General features: G+C 42.4%; 2 protein-coding genes and 1 non-coding gene across 7 annotated transcripts in view; 2 read left to right on the top strand and 1 right to left on the bottom strand.

The window, feature by feature from the left end:
- The window catches only part of MTHFD1 (methylenetetrahydrofolate dehydrogenase, cyclohydrolase and formyltetrahydrofolate synthetase 1), a 57959-nt gene that overhangs the window by 8288 nt on the left and 23698 nt on the right, over nt 1-25973 (top strand). For all 5 annotated transcript variants that reach the window (XM_024750846.1, XM_024750848.1, XM_024750845.1 and 2 more), the window contains 11 exons: nt 4057-4141; nt 11977-12036; nt 12719-12772; nt 13646-13782; nt 13904-14004; nt 15784-15920; nt 16816-16927; nt 23674-23801; nt 24284-24381; nt 24555-24728; nt 25597-25733. In XM_024750846.1, coding sequence (XP_024606614.1) covers nt 4057-4141; nt 11977-12036; nt 12719-12772; nt 13646-13782; nt 13904-14004; nt 15784-15920; nt 16816-16927; nt 23674-23801; nt 24284-24381; nt 24555-24728; nt 25597-25733 — 1223 coding nt within the window. The remainder of the gene's footprint in view (nt 1-4056; nt 4142-11976; nt 12037-12718; nt 12773-13645; nt 13783-13903; nt 14005-15783; nt 15921-16815; nt 16928-23673; nt 23802-24283; nt 24382-24554; nt 24729-25596; nt 25734-25973) is intronic.
- On the top strand, nt 1678-1784 carry LOC112403414 (U6 spliceosomal RNA). Its single transcript, XR_003003902.1, has one exon. It is a non-coding gene; the product is annotated as a U6 spliceosomal RNA (small nuclear RNA).
- Nucleotides 18028-25973, bottom strand: part of ZBTB25 (zinc finger and BTB domain containing 25) — a 71912-nt gene continuing 63966 nt past the window's right edge. The window contains exon 6 of the mRNA XM_024750854.1: nt 18028-18322. The gene's annotated coding sequence lies outside the window, so the exon portion shown is untranslated. The remainder of the gene's footprint in view (nt 18323-25973) is intronic.

Raw genomic sequence — 25973 nt, 5'->3', positions numbered from 1 at the left:
GCAAACATTGCATTTCATTGGCCAGTAGCAGGGTTTCTTATCCTTGGGCACTATTAACATTTGGGCTGGACAATTCTTTGTTGTTCTTTGTCCCGTGCATTGTAGGATATGTAATTGTATCCCTAGCCTCTACCCACTAGATACCAGTAGCAACTTAGTTAAAACTGCATCTGTGTCTGTTCATGTTTAGTTAGCTATGACTATTTTTACTAGTATCTGTCCATCAGGACCAGAGAGACTTCAATGGTTTACTGCTACTTGGTCCTGCTACCTTCATTGGTACTCTAGTACTGATTTCTCCTACATCAAGATTGAGATATGTCTTCCCTTAGATTTTAGAGAATGTTGATGGAAGATGGTGTGACTGGCATGTGTAGTTCTATTCAGGGATCAGGGGTGTTTCTCCACATGCCCACTTCTGCCTCACTTTGCCCCCAGAATCTTTACCAGGATGGTATAACTCATGGGGCCGAGGATAGAAATGGGAGGCATCTGCAATTCAAGGAAGTTACTGTTTATTTAGGAGGTTTCAGTGATTCGAAAGTTGTTCCATTATAGCATTTATACTTGCTGGAAATGAGCTATAAAAATTAAAGGGGTTCCCACCATTTAATTCGTCACAGCTCTATGACCCTAAAATAAAGATAGACGAGGGAGGGAGTATTAATTTTTCTCTCCATGTTCTTCTTCTGTAGTTTCTTCAACTTCAGACACACCTGACACTTGACTTTTGTTATTCCACTTTTCGTTTTAAGGTGCTTCGGTTAGTGGCCAACCAAGAAAACCAGGCAGGAAAAAATCTTTAAGGGACTTAACAGAGATGTAATTACAATTGTCTTGATTTTTTTACTTTTTTCCTCACCAGAGCAGAAGATTTTCCATTGGTTGCTTTAGTGTTCTGGGCTCTCTAGTTCTTGCTGATTGTGGCTTAAAATGAGACTTAAAAATGTCTCATTGCTATTCTGGTCATATCTCAGAGGCCCAAGTGTTAGCTTTTAAACAAATCTTGGTAGTTGGAAGAATATCCCTGCTAATGCAACTTTTAAAACAGTCCTGCTTCTTAGAAAAAGTTTAGGGGAGTCAGTATAACTGATCTCAAGCTATAATCTTTTTTAGGGGAAAAAAAATGCGTACTTAGACCCATTTAAATTATAGCATAGAAAACACAGAACATTTTGTTCTTTGCTCTTAACCTACTGGGCTGAAACAACATTTTCCACCTATACCACCTTGTAGTACTGGGTTCCTATAGCTTGCTACCTGCTGGGTGTAAGTATTATTTTTATTTGTCCCTAGATTCCTTCCTTGGGTCTCAAATGCTTACTTATTCTACAATCCTTATAAGATTTGGTAAATAAATTCACTGTATCAGTATGAAATCTGCTCTGTTCTTAAAGTATTTGTAGTTGTCCGTCTTCCCAGCTCCATTTCACACACCCCAAAACCTGAGAGTCATCTGTAGCCCTGGCATTTCCTCTGTGTTTCATGTTTAGTATATCTAGAATACATCTGCTTCTTGCCAGCTTACCACTGATACCTTAATCCAAGCCACCATCACCTCTGGCCTGGATTTTGCAATTGCAGTGACTTCTTGCTGCTGTCCCTGATTCTCACCGTTCCCTCTCGGGTCTGTTCCCAATTCAGCAGCCAGAATAATCCTTTAAAAATGTAAGCCCAGGGCTCACTTTGGCAGCACATATACTAAAATTGGAACGATACAGAGAAGATTGGCATGGCCCCTGTGCAAGGATGACATGCAAATTCATGAAGTGTTCCATATTCTTGGTACTGATGAACCTAGTTGCAGGGCAGGAATAAAGAGGTAGATGTAGAGAATGGACTTGAGGACATGGGGTGGGAGGGTGAAGCTGGGGTGAAGTGAGAGTAGCATCGACATACATACAGTACCAAATGTGAAATACATGGGTGGTGGGAAGCAGCAGCATAGGACGGGGAGATCGGCTGGGTGCTTTGCGATGACCTAGACGGGTGGGATAGGGAGGATGGGAGGGAGGCTCAAGAGGGAGGGGTTGTGGGGACATGTGTATGCATATGGCTGATTCGCTTTGTTGCACAACAGAAACTAACACAGTATTGTGAAGCAATTATACTCCAATAAAGATCTATTTAAAAAAAAATGTAAGTCCAATCATGTCAGCCCTGTGGAAAACCCTCTAATGGCTTCCCATCACATTCCGAATAAATGACTGTATACCTCATTTGGTTACTGCTTCCCCTTGGGCCTCAATTACGCACTCAGGGCCTTTGCACTTGCTGTTCTTTCTGTAAATTGGCCCTGGGAAAGCCACCTGACCTGACTGCTTAGAGCCCGTGTCTACATCTGTGAGCAGGAATAAGAAAGCTTTTTCTCCCTCGCGTACTTCAGAGGGTTATTGAGAGTCTCAGACGTGTTCACTTCTTCTCACTGTTCTGTCTCCTTACTGTCTCACATTGTGCCAGGAATGGTGGGGTCTTTACCCCCACCCCCACCCCAAACCGTGGGTTTTGTTTGGGTCCAGGGGGTTAAGGAGAAGCAGTGGAAACCTTTGCCTAGCACTTTGTGATCATACAGTGGTTGGGGGAAGGAAGGGGAGAGGAGAGAGTGGAGTCTGGAAACTTGGCCCCTGGGAGAGACAGACCTTCTGCAGCTCCCCGGGCAGCACTTCTGATCATCATGCAGGAGAAACAGCTGTGGCTGGAACTGCTGGGGAGTTTCAGTGGCAGCCTAGGGAAAACTTGGCAGCTGTAGTATCTCCTGTTATCTTGTGTCAGAGCAGAATTGTGTACTCTGTTCAGGTCAAATCCCAGTAAAAGGAAATCCAACAGTCCATCAATACTTCTTTTGAATGATACGATTTATAGAATACTGATTTGAAAAAACAAGGCTATTAGCTTAGAAGATTTTGAAGTCTTCAGTATGACTTCTTGTATCTTTCAACATTCTTACCGTTTACTAGGCTAATACACATAATCTATTTTTGTGACGCCTGTGCCTTTTTATGCCAGATATTGGTCAAGTGTGGAGAACTGGGGAAGGGAGTAACCAAATTAGATGAGGGAAGAGATGCTTGCTAATGTCCGGGTATATTTGTTTGTCAAGTGTGGTTAGGATGAAAAAAGATAAATGACAAAACTGGTTCTTCAGGAGAGACAGATCCTGTTCAAGTTAATAACTATCGTAACTGGACAAGGTTGGACTATTTTGAATGTTTACTTATAGATGTAATGTAACTTATTTGATGTCTTATTGTATTGTTGAGAGTTGTGTGTTAGTAAATTGATGTATCTTTGTTTCACATGAGGTTATACTTTGAACCTTGAGTAAGGAAAATTCTTTTGTGAATTAGGATATAATTTGTAAATTCATATTGAGTTCAGAGTGGGATTCATTGATTTATCATTCAGCCTTATGTGGATACCCTGTGATCATCTTACTAGGTAGGGTAGGTTGAGCAGAAGGTGTGAGCTTGAGTTCTTTCCCGCAAACGTTTTTCCTACAGCACCTGAAGAGTGGAAAGGCTGAAAAAGATGAGGATTAGCAGCCTTCCAGAAGTGTTGGTCCAAGTTTTTGTTTGTTCACTGTATGATTTGGAATGCCACCAACTAGTATTTTTTTTAATTATTTTTAATTTTATATTGGAGTTAGTTGATTTATAATGTTTCAGTTTCAGGTGTACAGCAGAGTGATTCAGTTATACATATACATGTATCTGTTCTTCAGATTCTTTTCCCATTTAGGTTATTATAGAATATTGAGTAGAGTTCCCTGTGCTATATAGTAGGTCCTTGTTGATTGTCTATTTTATATATTCAACTAGTATGTTTTAAACTGGCCCATACCCCATGGCCCAGTCAGTGTCAGTAAGAGTTAGAAAAGATCCATGTCTACTTGAGGCCTGGAAAACTGATGGGTTGTACAGGGTACATATTATATCAGATAATGTCTGTTAATTAAGGTGTTTTTAATTTAAAAGAGAAATACATCCAGTAATACACATTTTTTATTTGTGGCTTGAAACATTAAATGCTAACTCCAATTTTTTCCTGTTTCTCTAGGCAAATCAGGGAGAGACTGAAGAACCAAGTCATCCAGATGAAGGAGCAAGCACCTGGTTTCACGCCAGGTCTGGCAATTTTACAGGTACTGTGATAGTGTATTTCTACTAATATCTTTCTTCCTTTCTCAATCTCTCGATAGCATTTAAGACAACAGGCACATCAAAGCTCTTCCTCTTTTTTTTTTTGGCTTCTGTGAAACCTCAGACCTTTTCAGTTTCTCTTTGCAGGCTCCTCCTCTTCAGCTCAACTTCTATGTGTTGGCCTGTCCTGGCCCTCTACTGTTCTCTGTGGGTACCTTTCCCTAATCCAGTATCTCTTGACCTTCGGTCTTAGGACCCCTTTACACCAGTAAACTTTCGTTTATATGGATTTATCCATTGATATATACTATTTATAAATTAAAACTAAGAGTTTTAAAGGCATTTGTATATTTAAAAATGCCAAGAGTAAGCTCACTGTGTGTTAGCATAAGTAGCATTTTTATGACAAAGTAACTTTTAGAAACAAAATTGAGTGAGAAGAGGGGCATTGTTTTACATTTTTGCAAAACCCTGTACTGTCTGGCTTAATCGAAGACAGCTGGATTCCCATCTACTTCTATATTCAATCTCTTGCTATGCTGGTTTGATTGAAATATATGGAGAACATCTGACCTTATACAGACGTATGGTTGTAAAAGGAAGAGTTCTTTTAATAGTCTTCCCAGATAGTTGTGGATATTTTTCTTTAATACTATAAGCACTCAGTAAGTAAAGTTTTTAAAAGGTAGTTGCAGTGTGGACTCTGAAACTGTTATCAGTGAACTTTCATACTTTGTTAAATCAAAATCTTGTTTCATGTTGCAGTTTGAATGGCTATTTACCTGTGTCTGGTTTTTGTTATGTCCTTCATTCCCCATTTGGGAAATAATGGTTCACTGAATTATGCAGGTCTTCCAAATGTTAACACGTTTCATTATGCAATATTTAAAAATCATAATCATTAATATCACCAACAAACTTATCAGAAAAGCCTTTAAGTGTTGAGAAGTTGTCAAGCTCACAGGAGTATGTAAATACCAATTTTTGCTTGAAAGCTCAAATTTTGTCATTGGTAATTAATACTATTACTTATTTTCCTTGAAGTAGCAGGCTCACTTTATCCAGTTTTGAGAAAATATTTGCCAAATATTCAAGCCCATCATTATTTGTCAGTTGTTCTTTTAAGTAAAGATGGTGTTCCATTTAAAAATCTGCTAGTTCTGCTTGCAAGGCAAGAAAGCTCAAGTGCCTTTCCTGGTGACAACCACTTCTGTATGCGGCAGAAGTGCTTTGTGATTGCTTCCCCATTCTTGATGCAGAATATTAAAAAGACATGTACTCAAGGGTCAACGTTTAATAAAAATAATTTTTACTGCTTCATCAAGAGCACTTCTAAGTGAAATTGGTGTCTTTTTTTTTTACTGAGACTGTGTGACTAGTACAGGTTGGTGCCATTGTCTTGCTTTAGTGCTAAGTCATCAGCAGTCTTACACAGCCTAACTTGTGCAGCCTCAATACAGATGTCAATACAGTGAAAAAGGCAAACGACATCATAGTATTATGGCACTCGCAAATCTTCTGAAAGGGTGTTGGGGTTCCGGCAAAAGTGTGTGAACCGCACTTTGGGAACCATTGCCTTACGCAGTTTTATCTGACCCCAGTTATCAGCTGTAGGTCAGGAACTTGTAAACCTGGATCTCTTCTGGTTCTAGGCTCTTGGCTTCTAGGACATCACTCCTTCTCTAATCTTTTTTGCTTGTTGTTCCTGATACCTTCCTGATACCTAGATCACTCGAATACCTCAACGCTCAGCCCTCAGACTTCTTTTCTACCTTATTTTTTCCCTAAGTGAGCTCCCCCAGTCCCATAGCTACATGGGAGAATACTTCTTATCTGAGGTTTCTTTCAAGAGCTCCAGATTCATCCAGTAAGAGGCCTTCAATAAATAGGCAGGAGGTATTTAATAAATATGTGTCATGTGGCCAGATGTACAAATGAATGTTTGAAGGGTTGATTGGGATGACAGGAAACTGATAGCTTGCATTTGAAATTCCCTTCAGAAACACCTGCTTCCTCACTTCACATTTCTCTCTATATGTATGTCTCCATGTATGTCATTTAATCCCTTGCTAAGTTTCTGATCCATGTTCATCAAGAATTTCAGAGTGAATAGTACTTAAATATTTTCCACCATTGCTATTCATTATCTGAGAGGCCTTAGTTGAGAAGAAAATTACAGAAGGCCTGTCGTTCTGCCTGGTATGTCCTGTGCTGTGGTGGATTTTCCATTTTTGCAAATTACTGAGAATCGAAGGTATATGTTGTGGGTGTCCACTTGGTACTTTTGTGGGACCAGTTATTTCTTGGCTTATTCTTGTGAATTGTTTGTTGTAGAATGAGTAAATGTCGTAGACAAGAAATCTGTTTCTGTAAACCTTTTTGTAGCAATATCGAGGGTTTTTTTTTCCCGCTTTTTAAAAATTGACTTCCAAACTCCTATTTTAAATTTATTGATTGCAAAGTGTTTTTTTACATAAACACTGTTCTGCAGCTTGTTTCTTATGTCCTTGCAATAAAACAGTGGTAGAATATATTAATCTTGTACTTTAGCACCAGAATCAACATCTTTCTATGATGCAAGGCTCACAGATTATGTTGTAATCACATCTGTGCCACCTCAGACCTCTTGTTTTTTTTCCATCCTGGTGACAGGCACCACCATTTTCCCACACACTCAAACTAGAAACCTGAGCTGTCTCTTTTGGGCATCTCCCTGCTCTCTACATCCCCTTAGGGACTAAGGTCCTATTGGTAATGCCTCTCATAAGCTCTTGGGATATCTTCCCTCCTTTTGATTTCTACTGCTCCCTCCCTCTGGGCCACTGGTCAACTGCTTACAGGCTTCTGATCTGGATGCTTTCAGTCCTTTTAACTGCAAATGTAACCCTTGTCAAAATGCAAATCTGATCACAATCCATCCAGCTACACCCACTCTCCCCATCCTTTACAGAAGGAACAACAGTACTGCTTATGTAGAGTGACTGCTGTAGTTCAAATGATTTGTATATATTACTAGTGGTTCTGATTTTTATACTACCCCAACAAGATGGGAGATGTATGAAACCGAGCAGGACCCTGTGGGGCCCTCCCTGGTACAAATCCTTCCTGTGTCCCCCATATCTTGTTTGTTGGAAATAGGCTTCATTCAGCCTCCTTGACCTTCCCTGAGTTCCATAGGACAGGTTCAAACAGTTGCTAATCAGGGAAGGGAGGGGATGCAGAAACATGGGAGGAACAGTCTAGAAACAGTGGTGTAGCACAGCCTTGGGGCAGGGTCCTAGTTCCTCCTCAGGGAATATACATAACAATATCTTTGAGTTCTTCTGAAGAACTGAGACCCCCAGGTGGAGGATGGCCACTACAGGCTGAGCACAAGATTCCTGGAATACAGCCCTGTTACCTCACCATCAACCAATCAAAAGAAAGTCACATACCCTATAGACCTCAACCCAAATTTTGCCTATAAAAGCATTTCCCTCAAAACCATCAGGGAGTTTGGGGTTTTAGAGTACAAGCCACCCATTCTCCTTGCTTGGCCCTGCAATAAACCTTTCTTTGCTCCAAACTCCGACATTTCAGTTTGTTTGGCCTCACTGTGCCTGGAGCACCCTAACTTGTGTTCAGTAACAGTAACTGGTGGTCAGAGATCTTGGGTAGCTTGCCCAAAGCCACAGACCTGAAGGTACTGAGTCTGGATATGAACCCAGCTCTATCTGTCTCCAAAATCAATTTGCTTTTCCCATTCGTTTTTCTAATTCATTAGCATTGTATTAAGGGTATTCAGGATCTGGTCCAGGCATATATACCTACAAGTTGGAATTTCTTTTAAAACAGCGGACTGATAACTTACAAATAGTTAAATATTTAATGGAAATTAAGACTTGGCTTTTCATCACAAGAGATACAAATGATGGACTCCCCTGGTGGCGCAGTGGTTAAGAATCCACCTGCCAATGCAGGGGACATGGGTTTGAGCCCTGGTCTGGGAAGATCCCACATGCTGCGGAGCAACTAAGCCCGTGTGCCACAACTACTGAGCCTGTGCTCTGGAGCCCACAAGCCACAACTATTGAAGCCCACACACCTAGAGCCCATTCTTTGCAACAAGAGAAGCCCATGCACCACAACGAAGACCCAGCGCAGCCCAAAAATGAATAAAAATTAAAAAAAAAAAGAGAGATACAAATGAGGCTGTATTTCCATAAAATAGTTATTAATAATATAATAACATTTGCTTCCTACCAGGTATTGTTTAAAGTGCTTTTTATAAATTTATTTATTTTTGGCTGTGTCGGGTCTTCGTTGCTGCGCATGGGCTTTTCTCTAGTTGCAGCGAGCAGGGGCTACTCTTCCTTGGCGGTGTGCGATTGTGGTGGCTTCTCTTGTTGCAGAGCACAGGCTCAGTAGTTGTGGCTTGCGGGCATTGGCGGGCAGATTCTTAACCACTGCACCACCAGGGAAGCCCTAAAGCGCTTTATAGATAGTAAATTATTCAGTCCTCACAAAAGACATGGACAAAACAAAAAAAATAAACTCAGTTGGCCTGAATGTTTACAAAAGGCTCCTGGAGCAGAAGAAAAATTAATCAGTAGACCAATACCCAAGATATTTTATGGTGTAAAACAGGGATTGGTAAGCTGTGGCCCATGTCCAAAACTGCTCAGGTTGTAAATGGTTAAAAAAGAAGGTATGACAGAGTATGTGGCCTGAAAAACCTAAAATATATGCTGCCTGGCCCTTTACAGAAACAGTTTGTAGATTCCTGGTGTAAAATATCCCTAACTTGTTCCAAGATAGTGTTGTAGGAAAAATGGGGCACAAGAGGATGGTCATATCCCAGGTCTCGGGTGAGTCCCTCAGACAGGCTGCCAGGTGAGGGTCCTTGGCCTTGCATAGGAAAGAATTCAAGAGTGAGCCATAGTGAAGTGAAAGCAAGTTTATTTAGAGAGGTACACGTTCCATAGACAGCGTAGGCCATCTTAAAAGGAGAGAGTGGTTCCGTGGTGTGGGGGTGGCTAGTTTTTATGGGCTGGGTAATTTCATAGGCAAACAAGTGGGAGGTTTAGTCCAGGTATTTTGGAGGAGGGGCAGGGACTTCCAGGAATTGGGCCATCATGCTGCTTTTGGGCCTTTTATGGTCAGCCTCGGAACTGTCATGGCACCCATGGGTGTGTCATTTAGCATGTGCTAATGTATTACAATGAGTGTATAATGAGGCTCAAGGTCCACTGGAAGTAGACTCTTCCGCCATCTTGGACCTAATGTGTTCTAACCAATTTTTGTGGTATCCTGTTCTTAATGGTTGTGTCATTCTTGTAATGGTTGTGCCCTGCCCACTTCCTTTTCTGTCTCAATAGGACGTTCTTTGGATGATGTAATTCACCTCCTTCAAGGAAGAAATTGGTATTTCTGATAAAATGCTTAAGTGATTTTTTTTTTTTAATAAACTATAATGGGATTAAGATTTGTTCTGGGAAACCAGTAGGCCATCCACCCACTTGCCTGTCAGTCAAGCATCTACTGTTCTTCAACTAAACATTCTTTTTGCATCCAGTCTATCAATGATTATATAACCATTTTTCCCTATGAAATGCCTAGATGAGAATATTTGAACTGGATCTTAAGAGGTCTTTTTCTTTGCATTAGGATTACAGTAAGATTTTGACATATGCCCATAACTGTTAAGCTTTCTGTTAAAAAACTGGTGGTAGTTTTGGAGTTTCAGAAAAACTCCTTCAGAAACATTCAGACAGAAAAGTTACCAATAAAGGAACAACAACAAAAGACTTCAGACTTCTGTCACACTAGATGCCAAAGACAGCAACTCTGAAGGAAAATGTCATGACTCCAAACTCAGCCAAACGTGCCTTCAAGTGCAAAGACAGCAGAGAAATATTTTCAGGTGCACACAGACTCAGGAAAATGCCCACACGCCATTCCTGGAAAAGTGACTTACAGTTGCATTTAGCTACATGAGAGGTGAAGATAAAGTATAGAACAGAGAAGTTGTAATTTATATAAAAAAAAAAAACCGGCAGTGAGTGATAAAACCATTTAATCTCCGAGTTAAGTCGTAATAACTAATTGTAGTTATAAATATTGTCAACTTAAAAAACGTACCATGTGAGAGCTGTGAGTTGAGTTTATTCAGTGTCTTACTGAGTGCTATAGCCTAGGAGACAGTGACAGTCTCTAATTGCTCAGAGAAGCTGTTCCAAAGAGGTAGGGGAGGAGCCAGTATATAGATAATGTGTGTGTGTGTGTGAATTTGGGCTGGGAGATACAGGCAGTCAAGATCTCAGTGAAAGCCTACTGCTGGTCACAGGATCAGCTATCTCAGTTAATACTTTTTTTTTAAAATAAATTTATTTATTCATTTGTTTAAATTTTGGCTGTGTCAGGCTTCGCTGCTGCACGTGGGCTTTCTCTAGTTGTGGTGAGTGGGGGCTACTCTTCGTTGTGGTGCACAGGCTTCTCATTGCAGTGGTTTCTCTTGTTGCGGAGCATGGGCTCTAGGTGCGTGGGCTTCAGTAGTGGCACACGGGCTTAGTAGTTGTGGCTCGCTGGCTCTAGAGCGCAGGCTCAGTAGTTGTGGCTCACAGGCTTAGCTGCTCTGCCGCATGTGGAATCTTCCCAGACCAGGGCTCAAACCCATGTCCCCTGCATTGGCAGGTGGATTCTTAACCACTGCACCACCAGGGAAGTCCCCTCAGTTAATACTTTTAGGGCTTTTCTATGTGTGGGAAGATGCAAGAATCTGGGGTCATTGAAATTCTTCCTAAGACATGCATTTGAACTATCTAAGGGGCCCGTATATTCCAAAACATGGAATGCTGCACCCTGAATTCCTTTCAGGGTGTACTTGCAGGTCAGCAACTGCAGGGGCTAATGACTTGATCCTTATAGAACTGAAATGGCAGGCAAAATTCTTTGTTTACAATATTAATAAAAATGAAAAAACAGTACTCTGTTTCCTACTTTGATCTAAAAATCCCAGAGTGTATTAAATCTGGTAACTGAATCAATGAAGATTGGATGATAGGGGCAGAGGTCATATATATAAAATGACGAAAACGAAACATGAGAGGCACTAAAATTCTAGGGAAGCCCCACAGGAAGCACCTAATGCACTTAGGTGCAAATAACCCATAGAAAAATGAAATTCCCCTCACCGCATTCATCTGGCTCTTGAAATTCAAATTAGCACTGGCAAAACTGAGACTTCTCTATAAAGGACACCTGCAGCTAAGAGTAAGGCCGTGTTCTGTGAGCCTGAGCGGAGCTTCCAGTAACAGCATCAGCGTGACCAGACCTGGAGATACTCTGTTCCTAGGGCCAGATTCTTTCTCCACAGTCGTCCTGTTTAAAGCAACTATGCATCAGTTACCTTTGGTGTCAAGGACGTACCGTTTTTCCCTCTGCAGTTTTGGGAGAAACCAAACTTATTGTGGCATATCACCCCGAGAGGACGTTTCAACTTTGTAAAGGACAAATGTCAACCACCGAAACGTGGAAAAATATTTGTAAAGGAAAATTTTAGATAAATGATTACAATGGAAAACTAAATATGTCCATGATTAAAGAAACAGGGAACATAGTGAGACCTAGCATGGTGGGGCAGGGGATTTGGCTTCTGCGTGCTTCTTCCTCTGTCTTGAGGGCAGCAGACTGCCCTTTGCCTGGCGTGGGCGTCCCTTCTGTGTGAGCTAGGATTAGGTCCACCCTAACAGGAGTCTCGTGATTAAATATTCCTTTTATCAAAACTAAAATTTTAGAAGCTTTTCCATACACTTTGCCTTTCCCTAATCGTCTGATTTGCATGTTTTTATTTTTCTAGGTCGGCAACAGAGATGATTCTAATCTTTATATAAATGTGAAGCTGAAGGCTGCTGAAGAGGTAAAGCCCAGAACAGCGGCACCAATGCCCCCGCCCTCCACTCTTACCCCTCCCCCTCCCCAAGTCCTATCTGCCACCCCTTCCCCTTTGTGCTCCCCCCACAAAAACTTTTATCGCCCACAGCAGACTTCAGTTTATGTATTTCGCAAGTTAGAAATGGGTGACAGAGCTTCAGCCTCTGGTTTGCCCTGGAATGTTTTCTAATCAGTGATCTGCTTGCTTCTAAAGAGCAGGAATAGGGCTTCCCTGGTGGGGCAGTGGTTGAGAGTCCGCCTGCCGATGCAGGGGACACGGGTTCGTGCCCCGGTCCGGGAGGATCCCACATCCCGTGGAGAGGCTGGGCCCGTGAGCCATGGCCGCTGATCCTGTGCGTCCGGAGCCTGTGCTCCACGACGGAAGAGGCCACAGCAGTGAGAGGCCCGCACACCGCAAAAACAAAACAAAACAAAACAAAAAACAAATAAAGAGCAGGAATAGTGGACATAAAACTGCTTAAGTGCCATGGTGACAGTTAACAAGTAAACGATGGATGGGTCAAAGTGAGAGACTCGTTCTTCGGGATATATGAGGGTGAAATGATGCCTGCCACCTCCTGGTTTGTCTTAGTCACATCTGTAGAAGAAATGGGCCCATGCCTCAAGTCCTTTTGCCATGCAGCTGTTTTAAATGTTCATTCTTGCAGATCGGGATCAAAGCCACGCACATTAAGTTACCGCGAACGGCCACAGAATCTGAGGTGAGCTGTTAAGAATCAACTGTTAAGAGGGCAGCTGAAGTGCTTTCCTCTCTGGTTTTAGTTTAGTGCAACTTTAGGGACTGATGCATTCAGCATACAAGAAACCTCCAGGTAATTCTTTCTTCACAGACTCAGCCTTCAGGAAATCTTTGAAAATACCCACAGAGTAAATGGGGCAGTGCTAGGTATGAATGTTTGGTACTCACAGTGTGATTGCTGCATCATTTGTTTGCAAATCACCTGTGATGTTCATTGAAAACTGATCACTGTCCTGTTGTTACCTGCACTTGAAAAATGAAATGTATATTTCATTTCTGTGATGTTCAAGTATAGGCAGAACAGATCATGGGTTAGTAAAGTCAGAACTGTGGGGGATTAACTGGGAAGCGGCAGGAGGGAAAAGGGACTTCCTGAGGTGGTGGAAATGTTCTACCTCTGCATTGTCCAGCAGGATAGCCACTAACCCCATGTGGTCATTTAATTAAAATGAAATAAAGTTTAAAATTCCGTTCCTCAGTTGAACCAAGCCACATTTCAAGTATTTTAGTAGCCACTATTGTAAGGTACAAATTACAGAACATTTCTGTCATCACAGAAATCTTGACTTGGGTGATGGTACCATGGATTTTACTGTTGCAGTAATAGTTTATTAAAGTTCTTAGCTCTTTTGTTTGTTGGATTTCTTGCAAGACACCTGAAGGTTACATTCTGTGTTAAGGTAGAGTTGCTCTCAGGATCCAAGGCAAGGTACATTCTGAGAGGACTACAGTTAAACTCTCGGGGGGAAAATGGGACTTCTGACTTGGAAAGTGTTTCTCCACCCTGTTGATTTCTATGTGGTAGTATATAAGTTGTATGTGGTAATATTTTTAGGTGTTAAAGTGCATTACATCTTTGAATGAAGACCTCAATGTGCATGGTTTCATAGTGCAGCTACCTTTAGATTCAGAGAATCCCATTAACACTGAAGCATTGGTCAATGCTATTGCACCCGAAAAGGATGTGGACGGGTGAGTGTGACTTGGCTTTCTGTGCCATATTGCATGATTGCGACTATAATATATTTCTACTTCAGGAACACATCATTTTGGTTCTAAAGAGTAAAGACACCTATCACTTTCCTTGTTTTAGATTGACTAGCATCAGTGCTGGAAAACTTGCTAGAGGTGACCTAAATGACTGTTTCATCCCTTGTACACCCAAAGGATGCTTGGAACTCATCAAGGAGACAGGTAAAAACAAACAGACAAAAACAAAGCACCATTTCATGGAGCCTGGTCTTGACCTTCAGAGGTATAGGGGAGATACACCTATATAAGTGAGCCCTAAATAAGTAGGCTTGATTGGCACAGGACCTGTGTGCTAGGGGCTTCTTTACCTAAATTCTCAATTTTCTCAACAACCCTATGAAGTAGGTAGGTATTCTTATTGTTTAATAGCCGAGAAGACATTCTCAGAGAGATTGAGTAATTTGTCCAAGAGGCAGCAGAGCCAAGATTTGAACTCAGAGTTATTTGAGTTCAAAGCAATTTATTTTGTGTGAAAAAGTAACCTATATGATAATAAAGATTCAGATAGTCTGTAGGGTGCAGAGTGAAAAGTCTGAATCCCAGAATGGGCCCCGAGTCACCCTTGTAGATCTAGGAAATGGATTCCTTGGATAATTGGCTGTATTACCCTGTTACCTAGTCAGCCTCTTGGTATTTTAATTTCATCATGAATACTTGTTAGCAGAGGTTACTTTTTACAAGGAAGTGTGCCCTGTTTAAAAGAAGTGGATCAGAAATTTAAAGTGGAAAGTGTTAGCTAACGTACGTGAAAACTTTCTGTGGCTGGCAAGGAAAGGTCAATCTGTAAGCCTTCGGACAGCTATTATTGTTCAGTCCTACAGCAAAATTTATACTCTACGGCATGTTTAGCACACAGTGTGTTTCAACTTGATAGAAAAAAATCCCATGAGCCTTGGCAGCTGTAGGCTCCCCACCTCCTCTTGTTGATATTGAAGCAACCATTTGCCCTAATGCAGCTTCAGGTCCTTTACTGTACCCTAAAAAGTATAGAAAGTTACCTTCTAAACACTTCACACTTTGAGGGCTTTACTTCTAGATGTTCATGATGTTAGCATTATATAGAAACTTGCCTTTTTCGGATAGAGTTAATGTTACACAAGAAGCACAGTTTAAACACAAACTGCCTTAAGGAAGAGTTCGCTTCAGTGGGGCTGGGTAGAAGGGCTCAGTAGAGTCCTCAGGACCTTATTTCTGCTCCTCTTTGCGTGGTGGCTCGTTCTGAGCTCTACTTGGTGGCCCCGAGCAGCTCCAGCCTGTTGCATCCTTGTGCCTAAGAGTCATGGGATGGATCTCATTGTCCAGGGGATGAAATATGGTCACTTGTTCACTCTTGGGTGTTCACCCACACCATCTCTACTGAGGAGAGTATGTCAGTCCTGAAAAGGACATTGGGATAATGCCAGAAGAATGGGTGCTCAGTAAACAAAAAGAAAATTTTTTACTATAGTTAAGTTCCCCTTTATCACTTCCCTGCAAATAACCCTGTGGCTCAGGCCCTAAGCCAAAAGAGAAATTTGGATGAGGAACTAAAGAGTTACTGATACTAATCTAATTTCCCTCCACCCCATTACATTCACCCTGGTTCTTATAACTGTTTTTCCCATGTAATGTAATATGTCCTCTTCTGCCATATGGCTGTTTAGCTGTATGTCAGGGTTTCTTTCTGATTTGAGTATAGGTTTTCTCCCCACTCTCCTATGGCTCGATGAATGGATCTTGGCTTAAGCTCCTCTCAGAAACCCACAGCAAGAAGGACACATGTACAAGTCCCAACTTGTAGCTGAAACCCTGAGTAGCCAACGAAGGGATGGTTTTAGGAAGATTGCTTTTTGATGCTAAGAACCTGCTTTTGTGCACCTGTCCTGAGTTCTCTCATTTAGGTGGCATGCGAAGGAGGGCAGCTTCCCCCAGTTCTCTGATGCACGCTGGCTCTCCTTTCAGGGGTGCAGATCGCTGGAAGGCACGCTGTGGTGGTCGGGCGCAGTAAAATAGTTGGTGCCCCAATGCATGACCTGCTTCTGTGGAGCCACGCCACAGTGACCACCTGCCACTCCAAGACTGCCCACCTAGGCGAGGAGGTAAGGGGTCGCGCGCACGCGTTTGCATGCCCGTTCCTGCGTGTGGCAGGGGTTCTTGCCTAATGGGGATGGTTCATATTTAAGTGCCAGAAGCTGCCATGTACTTTATTACCTCATTCCTGCGTTTAACCCCTCTAACAACTCTGTGATTCTTGTCTGTTTTACAAGATGAAGAAACAAATTCAAATGTAAAACTTGTCCAAGTCTATGCAGATTTTTGTTTGGACTGTATTCTTTCTGTGCCAGTCCATCTCATGGTAGATATAGGGGTTAGCAGTATAGGAACTGGGATTGACCCACGGCAGCCAGATCCCACGTATGCAACAGTGGGTGGTCTCAGAGGTGGAGGTGTCCAGAGCAGGTTATGGACAGTGGTCTTGTGACCTCGGTCACAGCTTGTTCTTGTCCCCTGCATCAGATTCCTGAGCCCAGGAATTCCCAGGAATGACTCCCAGGAATCATCCCATTGACAGTGCAGTCTCTTAAATGTGGCGACAGACCAGAAGAGAGGCCCAGCACCTCTTTAATCCTCCCCAAGCAATGCTCTGCTGAAGGTGGTGGTCCCCACATTCTGGGGAAGAGGGGGCAGTCTCCAGGTGTCATGTAATTCAGGGACGTTGTCCCAGGCCTGTGGCTCCAAGCCTGTACTCCTCCCTGTCTCAAAGGTTCTCATCAGGTTCCCCATTCAGTAAAATATCTAGTGAAAGGGGAGGTTTTGACGTGTGTAGGAATGAGCACAGTATATGAAGAGCTGTCAGAGACAGTGTGTGGCCTGCATAAAATAGCTGACGACAGTGAAGAATTTCATACAAAGCTTACGGATGTCCTTTCCACTTCTAGATTTTTTTTATGTTTCACTGTTTTAGTTTCTGAAGTCAGAACTGTCTTTCCCTAGGTAAGTAAAGGTGACATCCTGGTAGTTGCAACTGGCCAGCCTGAAATGGTGAAAGGGGAATGGATCAAACCTGGGGCAATAGTCATCGACTGTGGAATCAATTATGTCCCAGGTGAGTGTTGCTGGGGGAAAAAGGTGGTTTCTGGAGGCGGGCTGGGCAGAGGAAGATGAAGCCCAAGCGAGAACCCCTTGTCCCATTTTAGGCTTGCAGTGCTAAGGTTTAGAGTGATCAGCCCACCCATGGGGGCATGAAGTTAGTAGACGGCATAGTTGCCCCTTGCAGGAAGAGCCTGTGATTTTAGCCACTGTGCCGTGCCGTGCAGTCCAAGATGACCTTGTCCAGGGAGAGGGTGGGAGAGGAGGCAAGATGATTTCTCGCTCTATCATCACGTAGAGATGGATTTTAACAAAGGATGGTTAAAATATAGTGTGATCTTTGCAAAGCGCTGTGAGACTCCAGGAGAGGGACACATTGTGTCAAGAGTCCTCTAGTTAGGGCTTTGCAAAGATGTTTGGCCTGGGCTGTTTCTAGGTCAAGGATAAAGCCAACATTATAGTCATGTCCAAAACTGTCCTTGTATCCTCGTCCCTAAGTTACTCCTCACTGCGCCGTTTTGGTTAGTGATATCATCACCATTCTTCCTTCCCACAAGTCTGAAACCTTTTAGTTTCCCTCCCAGTCGTTCCATGTATGGATCCGTTTTTAAATTTTATGAGTTTTTCCCCTTTCTTCTCTGTTCTCAGTGTCACCACTGAGAGTCACCCTCTCTGCTGGATGCACTGCTCTAAATTTCTCCCTGGTCTCCCTACCGCCAGCTGACTCCCACTCAGATCCATCTGTGCACTCTTGCCATGTTTATGGGTCTTGATGTGGACCTGTGAGCCTCTTTCTTCCATGTTACCTGCCAGACTCCTTAGCCCCATACTAGTTTCAGCCACCTCTGTGGCCTTCTCTCTTACACACACTTTGTGAATACCTGTCTTAAACTGTCGTAAAATGGGCCACATGCTCTCCTGCACATGCCTGTTTGTACTTTGCTGCCCCTCTGCCTGCATCTTTAGTGGGGCAGGCTGTTCTTTTCCTCATGAAGTTTTCAAATGTAAAATCTGAAAGGACAATTCAGTGAATACTTGTATACATACCTCGTGGGTTCAAAAAAGGAACAATTTTTAATCAAGCGACTGTTTCTGTACATCAGGCACCACTCCAGGCCTTGGGCTACACAACTGAATAAAGCGCAACCGTGATCTTCACTTTCAGTGACTTCCTCCCCACCTCCTCTCTGTCCAGAATGTCCATTCTTCCTTCCAAACCTTGTCTGATTTTCCTTCAGCAAGAGGTGATCTCTCCTTCTTTGAAAATCCTTCTCTCCCTGCCTCCCCTCCCGCAGAACTTGGTGTTTCTCTCATTGTATGTCATCATGCTTGATGTCCTGTGCCTTTTCTCCACTAGTCTGCCTCTAGGTGCTGTGTCCAGCGTGTGCCTTCTGACTGCTGGCAGCCATATCTGTTGGAATGTTAAAAAGAGTTATAGCAAGAATATTCTTTTTCCTCCCCTCCCATCTCAAGTTTGAAATATAGTCACTAAGCTGCCAGGAACATGAGTCACTGTCAAGCCTTCACCGTTTTTAACCTCCCTCCCACTCTCCGTACCATGTTTTTAAGACAGTAGCTCATAACTGATCACTCCTTTTCTTGTAGTGTAATTATCTGATGGGTGATAAAGAAATCGCTCTCCTACAACTCCTTACTTTCAGTACTTGCAACGTGACATTCAAGCTCATTCTGTTTAAAACCTTGCATCTTCTGTATCATATTTCTGCTTTTGACTTTTTTTGTTTTAGACTGGATTTGAGAGAGGAAAGAAGAAAAACCTGGGTAGGGCTCTTGAGTCTCGTATGACTTACACATGAAACTTAACCTCCTATTCACATTTATTCCTCATGTAGAAGGTAAAGTATGAATAAGGTCAGAGCAGTACCTTTCCTCCTGGTCAGCTGTACTTTTTCTGATCCTGGGGATATAGGTGAATAAGTATCGTTACTGTTCCCCAAGGAAGGCAGGATCACTGTTACAGATCCGAGGGTGAGCGGGAGGACCTAAGGACTGCTCTTTGCGAGTGTTCATTCCTTTTTTTTTTTTTTTTTAATTGTTATTGATGTGTAGTTGATTTACAATGTTGTGTTAGTTTCAGGTGCACAGCAAAGTGAATCAGGCATACATATACATATATCCACTCTTTTTTTAGATTCTTTTCCCATCTAGGCCATTACAGAGTATTGAGTAGAGTTCCCTGTGCTATACAGTAGGTCCTTATTAGTTATCTATTTTATATATAATAGTGTGAATGTGTCAATCCCAGTCTCCCAATTTATCACTTCCCCTTTTACCCCCTGGTAACCCAAAGTTTGTTTTCTACATCTGTAACTCTATTTCTGTTTTGTAGGTAAGTTCATTTGTACCCCTTTTTTTAGATCCCACATATAAGTGATATCATATTTGTCTTACTCTGACTTACTTCACTCAGTATGACAATCTCTGGGTCCATCCATGTTGCTGCAAATGGCATTATTTCATTCTCTTTTATGGCTGAGTAGTATTTCATTGTATATATGTACCACATCTTCTTTATCCATTCCTCTGTTGATGGGCATTTAGGTTGCTTCCATGTCCTGGCTATCGTAAACAGGGCTGCAATGAACATTGGAGTGCATGTGTCTTTTTATATTATGGTTTTCTCTGGATATATGTGCAGGAGTGGGATTGCTGGATCATATGGTAGCTCTATTTTTAGTTTTTTTAAGGAGCTTCCATACTGTTCTCTATAGTGACTGTACCAATTTACATTCCCACCAACAGTGTAGGAGGGTTCAAATGTTCATTCTTGAAACACCACTTTCCACAACTGGGCCACTTCTTGGTTCATATTTTGATTTAACTCGTTTGCACGGTCCTTTCAGGGATAACATCTTAAGTTATTTTCCAAATTAAGGATGAATTAAGGTATGTAGTTTTTTGTTGTTTTTTTGTTATGGGTTTTTGTTTTGTTGGGGGTTTTTTTGAGGAATATTTTTTTAAGATTCAAGTACAGAGCAGAAAGTATTGGCCAGAGAAACATGTAAAATTGTTCTTCCTGGTGGTTTACTAAAGATAATTGAAAAGGGCTGGATTAATAGTGTTTTATTTGGAAGGGTTATAAAAGGGGGGAACAGATTCCTAACCCCTCTCAATCCAGTCTCAACCTATCCAGCGTAGTGGCTTCTACACTGGACCCTGTTATTGGGGCCCCCAAATTACATGTGAAGGACTCAAGGCTCAGCTGGATTGGGTTTTCTTTTTTCCTCTACCGCGCAGCTCGCGGGATCTTAGTTCCCCGACCAGGGATTATAAACCCATGCCCCCTGGAGTGGAAGTGCAGAGTCCTAACATTGGACCGCCAGGGAAGTCCCTCAGCTGGATCTTAACTAGTTTTGCACTAATAGTTCCAGATGAAAGAGAAATTCTAGGGCTGGGATAGATAAGCAAAATGTTTGATGGTTACTGAAGCCATGTGCTTAGAGACAGAGTCACTTTTCCACTGACCACATCACACCTTCCGTGAAACCTGTACGTACATCAGAGGGCACTGAAGCCAGCCCTGATAGCGTTTGATTAAGGAGCAGAGCTGAGCTCACCCAGTGCAGCGTGAGGTTGTGCAGTAATTGACGTGTCTCCTGTATGTGCAGAAACACACGGAGAAAGTGACTAACATTCATAAATAGAAGGAGGTACAGGGGTATTTTTAGCTAACTTCGGTGTGTTAAGACAATTGAAACCCATACAAGGGCAACCCTCAACCGTTATTTCCCTGGCATTTTGAAACGACCTTAGTGATTATGAGAGGAAATGTTCTGCCATTGCCGTAGCTTGCTGCCTTATAATCTAGAAGCCTGAAACCATCACAAGGGGTTGTGTTCACCAGCTCCTGAGAGTACATGTAGAAAATATCTAATGTTATCTAGGGTAGGAAGAGAAACCCTTATGTTTGGAGAGTGTTTTTTCTTTTTTTTTTTTTAAATTAATTTATTTATTTTTGGCTGCATTGGGTCTTTGTTGCTGCGCGCAGGCTTTCTCTAGTTGCGGCGAGCGGGGGCTACTCTTTGTTGCGGTGCGCAGGCTTCTCATTACAGTGGCTTCTCCTGTTGCGGAGCACGGGCTCTAGGTGTGTGGGCTTCAGTAGCTGTGGCTCACAGGCTCTAGAGCACAGGCTCAGTAGTTGTGGCGCACGGGCTTAGTTGCTCCGCGGCATGTGGGATCTTCCCGGACCAGGTCTCGAACCCGTGTCCCCTGCATTGGCAGGCGGATTCTTAACAACTGCGCCACCAGGGAAGCCCAGAGAGTGTTTTTTCAATCTCAAGAAACACACACAATTTACTTGATTCTCCTCAAGCTTGTGAAATAGGTAGTGTTCATCCTTCTTTGCCCCTTTAGACTTCTGATCAGTAAGGAGCCCACAGGGGCTAGAGACTCGAGGTTAGTGAAAGAGCTGATCCTAGAGCCGAAGTCGCTTAATTCTGGCTTTTTGGCTGAATCCTGAGGCTTCCTTTCTTAGTTGTGGCAATCTGATCAAAGAGATGAAATGGCTAAGATCTTACGAGGTCCTGCCTTAGAACCAACCACAAGGTCTAGCCCTGTCCCCAGCCCCTCCTGGAAGTGCACTGAAGCCAAGTGTAGGAGTGAGTGAGCAGTGATGCATCATGGGGTCTTGTTCTCTTGAATAGCTCTTCTTTGCTGCTAAGATTTGTAGTTGTTCTTGTATCCTTTTAACGGGAGTGTAATTATATTCTTTGCCTTTTTGCATACATTTAAGTAGCTGCTCGTCTTTGGAATTGGATGTTGAATTGTTCCTCCAGCTCATGCCTGGAGCTTACAAAATGCTGACAGTTGCTGTAGAAACCATATCTAGCAGCTGCGATATAGCTGGAGCTTTGTGCACCCAAAAAATTCCTTTGAAGGCCTTGGCAAATTAACATTTTAAAAGGTGCTCATTGTATACTTGGTGGTTGGCTTTAAGAATAAAACACAGTTGGTATTTTATTTGCCACCTGACAGAAGACAAAAGGTTTCTCCTGGTTCTGAAAAACCACTTAAGCATCTTGTGGAATTTTGCAGGTAAAGTAAGTTTCTCCTTGGGAGATAGCAAACACCTGTCATCCCACAGCTTTTTTTTTTTAACATCTTTATTGGAGTATAATTGCTTTGCATTGTTGTGTTAGTTTCTGCTGTATAACAAAGTGAATCAGCTATACATATACATATATCCCCATATCCCATCCCTCTTGCGTCTGCCTCCCACCCCTCTAGGTGGTCACAAAGCACCGAGCTGATCTCCCTGTGCTATGCGGCTGCTTCCCACTAGCTATCTGTTTTACGTTTGGTAGTGTATATATGTCAATGCCACTCTCTCACTATGTCCCAGCTTACCCTCCCCCTTCCCCGTGTTCTCAAGTTCATTCTCTCTGTCTGCGTCTTTATTCCTGTCCTGCCCCTAGGTTCATCAGAACCATTTTTTTTTTTAGATTCCATATATATGTGTTAGTGTTCAGTATTTGTTTTCTGTGTATGGTGTTAGGGAGTGTTCTAATTTCTTTCTTTTACATGTAGCTGTCCAGTTTTCCCAGCACCACTTATTGAAGAGGCTGTCTTTTCTCCATTGTATATTCTTGCTTCCTTTATCAAAAATAAGGTGACCATATGTGTGTGGGTTTATCTCTGGGCTTTCTATCCTGTTCCATTAATCTATATTTCTGTTTTTGTGCCAGTACCATACTGTTTTTTGTTGTTGTTGTGTTGGTTTTTTTTTAAAGTACCTTACTGTCTTGATTACTGTAGCTTTGTAGTATAGTCTGAAGTCAGGGAAACTGATTCCTCCAGCTCCATTTTTCTTCCTCCAGTTTGCTTTGGCTATTTGGGGTCTTTTGTGTTTCCATACAAATTGTGCAATTTTTTGTTCTGGTTCTGTGAAAAATGCCATTGGTAGTTTGATAGGGCTTGCATTGAATCTGTAGATTGCTTTGGGTAGTAGAGTCATTTTCACAATGTTGATTCTTCTAATCCAAGGACATGGTATATCTCTCCATCTGTTTGTATCATCTTTAATTTCTTTCATCAGTGTCTTATAGTTTTCTGCATACAGGTCTTTTGTCTCCTTAGGTAGGTTTATTCCTAGGTATGTTACTCTTTTTGTTTCAGTGGTAAACGGGAGTGTTTCCTTAATTTCTCTTTCAGATTTTTCATCATTAGCATATAGGAATGCAAGAGATTTCTGTGCATTAATTTTGTATCCTGCTACTTTACCAGATTCATTGATTAGCTCTATTAGTTTTCTGGTAGCATCTTTAGGATTCTCTGTGTATAATATGTCATCTGCAAACAGTGACAGTTTTACTGCTTCTTTTCCAATTTGGAATCCTTTTATTTCTTCTTCTCTGATTGCTGTGGCTAAAACTTCCAAAACTCTGTTGAATAATAGTGGTGAGAGTGGGCAACCTTGTCTTGTTCCTGATCTTAGTGGGAATGGTTTCAGTTTTTCACCATTGAGAACAATGTTGGTTGTGGGTTTGTCACATTTGGCCTTTATTATGTTGAGGTAACTTCCCTCTATGCCTACTTTCTCGAGAGTTTTTATCATAAATGGGGAGCTTTTATCACATCCCACAGCTTTTAAGTAAAGTAGGCACTTGAACCAGATGGGACTACACACCCTAAACTCGACTTAGTTTTTGGAACAAGCTGTTGTAATTGATCACATAACTTAGAAATAAACACGAAGATTGTGATTCTGAGACTGTGCTTTGACTTTTTTACCTCTTTGACCAGATGATACAAAATCAAGTGGGAGGAAAATTGTGGGTGATGTGGCATACAAGGAGGCCAAGGAGAGGGCAAGCTTCATTACTCCTGTTCCTGGTGGCGTCGGGCCAATGACGGTGGTGATGCTAATGCAGGTAAGTGTGAATGGACGTTTTTGTAATAGTTCTACGAAGCTGATAGAATTCCAGGTACTGCATTTCTCCCCAAGTAGAAATGTCATAGAATCTAAGTAAGGATGTGAATCTGTTGAAGAGAAAAAGGAAATGGAAGTAGAAAGAAGTAGAATCAATCGTATTAATAGAGGGAAGTAGGGGTAGCATGATTCTGATTTACTCTGGAATGTGATAACTTAAGGGGAAAAAAGTACGAGCAGCCTGGCTTCACTCAGTATGTTTTGGCTTCTTGCCCTTTGTAACACACACCAGCTGGTGGGGGTGAGGCGCGCAGCCCAGGGCATCCTGCTGCCTATAGACTCCGGCCTTGAATTGAAGCATGTTAACAGGCGGATCCTGAAGCTGTTCATTTTGTGATTGAACTTGAGTGACCAGGACTAGGAACTGAGGTGGAGGTTAAAATCATCACCTCTTCTCAGTTCCATTTGTGTCATTTTGTTTAGAGCACGGTAGAGAGTGCAAAGCGTTTCCTGGAGAAATTTAAGCCAGGGAAGTGGATCATTCAGTATAACAAACTTAACCTGAAGACACCCGTGCCAAGGTAAAAAGAAGCTTTTGCTGTTTTCACACTGTGGATGGTGGGGTTTTAGCTGATGGATACCATGGTTATGTGTATGCCCCCTCCGAACGTGGTTGAGGTGGGTCATTACTAGGATGGCATTGATTGAGTCCCGTGAATAAAGGTTGATACATATTTTCTATATTTCTCCTAAGTGACATTGATATATCACGGTCTTGCAAGCCAAAGCCCATTGGTAACCTGGCTCGAGAAATTGGTCTGAGTTCTGAAGAGGTAGAATTGTATGGTGAAACCAAGGCCAAAGTCCTGCTGTCAGTACTGGAACGCCTGAAGCACCAGCCCGACGGGAAATACGTGGTGGTGACCGGGTATGGTTTTTGCCCATTTGCCAGTTGAATCGTAATATTAGTCCTGATTATTATTACCAGGGGTTGCATTTGCGCTTAGCCATGTATATGTGGAGGTTCCTTTAATTTGGTTTTAGATTTTTATTTATTTTTTATTTTTTTTAATTTTTTTTTGTGGTACGCGGGCCTCTCCCTGTTGTGGCCTCTCCCATTGCGGAGCACAGGCTCCGGACGCGTAGGCTCAGTGGCCATGGCTCACGGGCCCAGCCGCTCCGAGGCACGTGGGATCTTCCCAGACCGGGGCACAAACCTGTGTCCCCTGCATCGGCAGGCAGACTCTCAACCACTGCGCCACCAGGGAAGCCCTGGTTTTAGCATTTTCATATGGATTTTATCTAATTTGATCCTTACAGCGACCCTGTGAAGAAGAGTAGACAACTCTATAGAGATGAGAAAATTTGTCAAGGTTATTCATCTAGTAGGTGGGAGAGTTTGAATCTTAAAACCTGATCTTCAGATGGAATTGCCTTTTTTAAACCCCAGATCATTAATTCTGTAGATCTGTTGAGGATTCATCTATTTTTTTGTTTGGCTGAGTTAAAAGCTAGTTTTTGAGACTAAATTGAGAAATTAAAAGTATAGCAGTGTCTCTTACAAAGTAGAGTATATTTGCCCCTAACTGTCAGAAGAGCTAAAATGCAGAAGTCTTTTTTAATTTCAAACTGGGGGGAAGTTACAACTAAGACCCTTGGAAAAGATCCCTTTCATGTGTTTCATCTTTCTGGTTATTCAGATTAAGAGTCACTCTCTAGGATCAGAGCTGACTTAGTGATACACATGAATTTAATTTACATAAATGTAATTTTCCTATTTTGCTTTCATCTTGAAGAATAACTCCAACACCCCTGGGAGAGGGGAAAAGCACAACCACGATTGGGCTGGTGCAGGGCCTCAGTGCCCATCTCCATCAGAATGTCTTCGCGTGTGTGCGACAGCCTTCTCAGGGCCCCACCTTCGGAATAAAAGGTATTAGTGAGACCAGACCTGGGTGGCCAGAGGGCGCCTGCACCTCCTTCAGTCCTCCTGGCCCACTTGGCCCATGAGTGTGTGCGGGGTCTTCAGCTCATTTAGACACTAGAAACAGCTTCATCACATCCCAGAAGAGCATCATGGTGCTTTTGGTGAAGGCTTTCATTGGATCACCCCAACTCCTGCTGTCACTGTCTGATACTGCACAGGGATTCCCTGGGATGGGTAATATGTAGC

This window comes from Neophocaena asiaeorientalis, unplaced genomic scaffold (genome assembly GCF_003031525.2).
Source record: "Neophocaena asiaeorientalis asiaeorientalis breed wild unplaced genomic scaffold, Neophocaena_asiaeorientalis_V1.1 scaffold140, whole genome shotgun sequence".
Classification (NCBI taxonomy): domain Eukaryota; kingdom Metazoa; phylum Chordata; class Mammalia; order Artiodactyla; family Phocoenidae; genus Neophocaena; species Neophocaena asiaeorientalis.
This window is presented reverse-complemented; position numbering and strand designations above follow the sequence as displayed.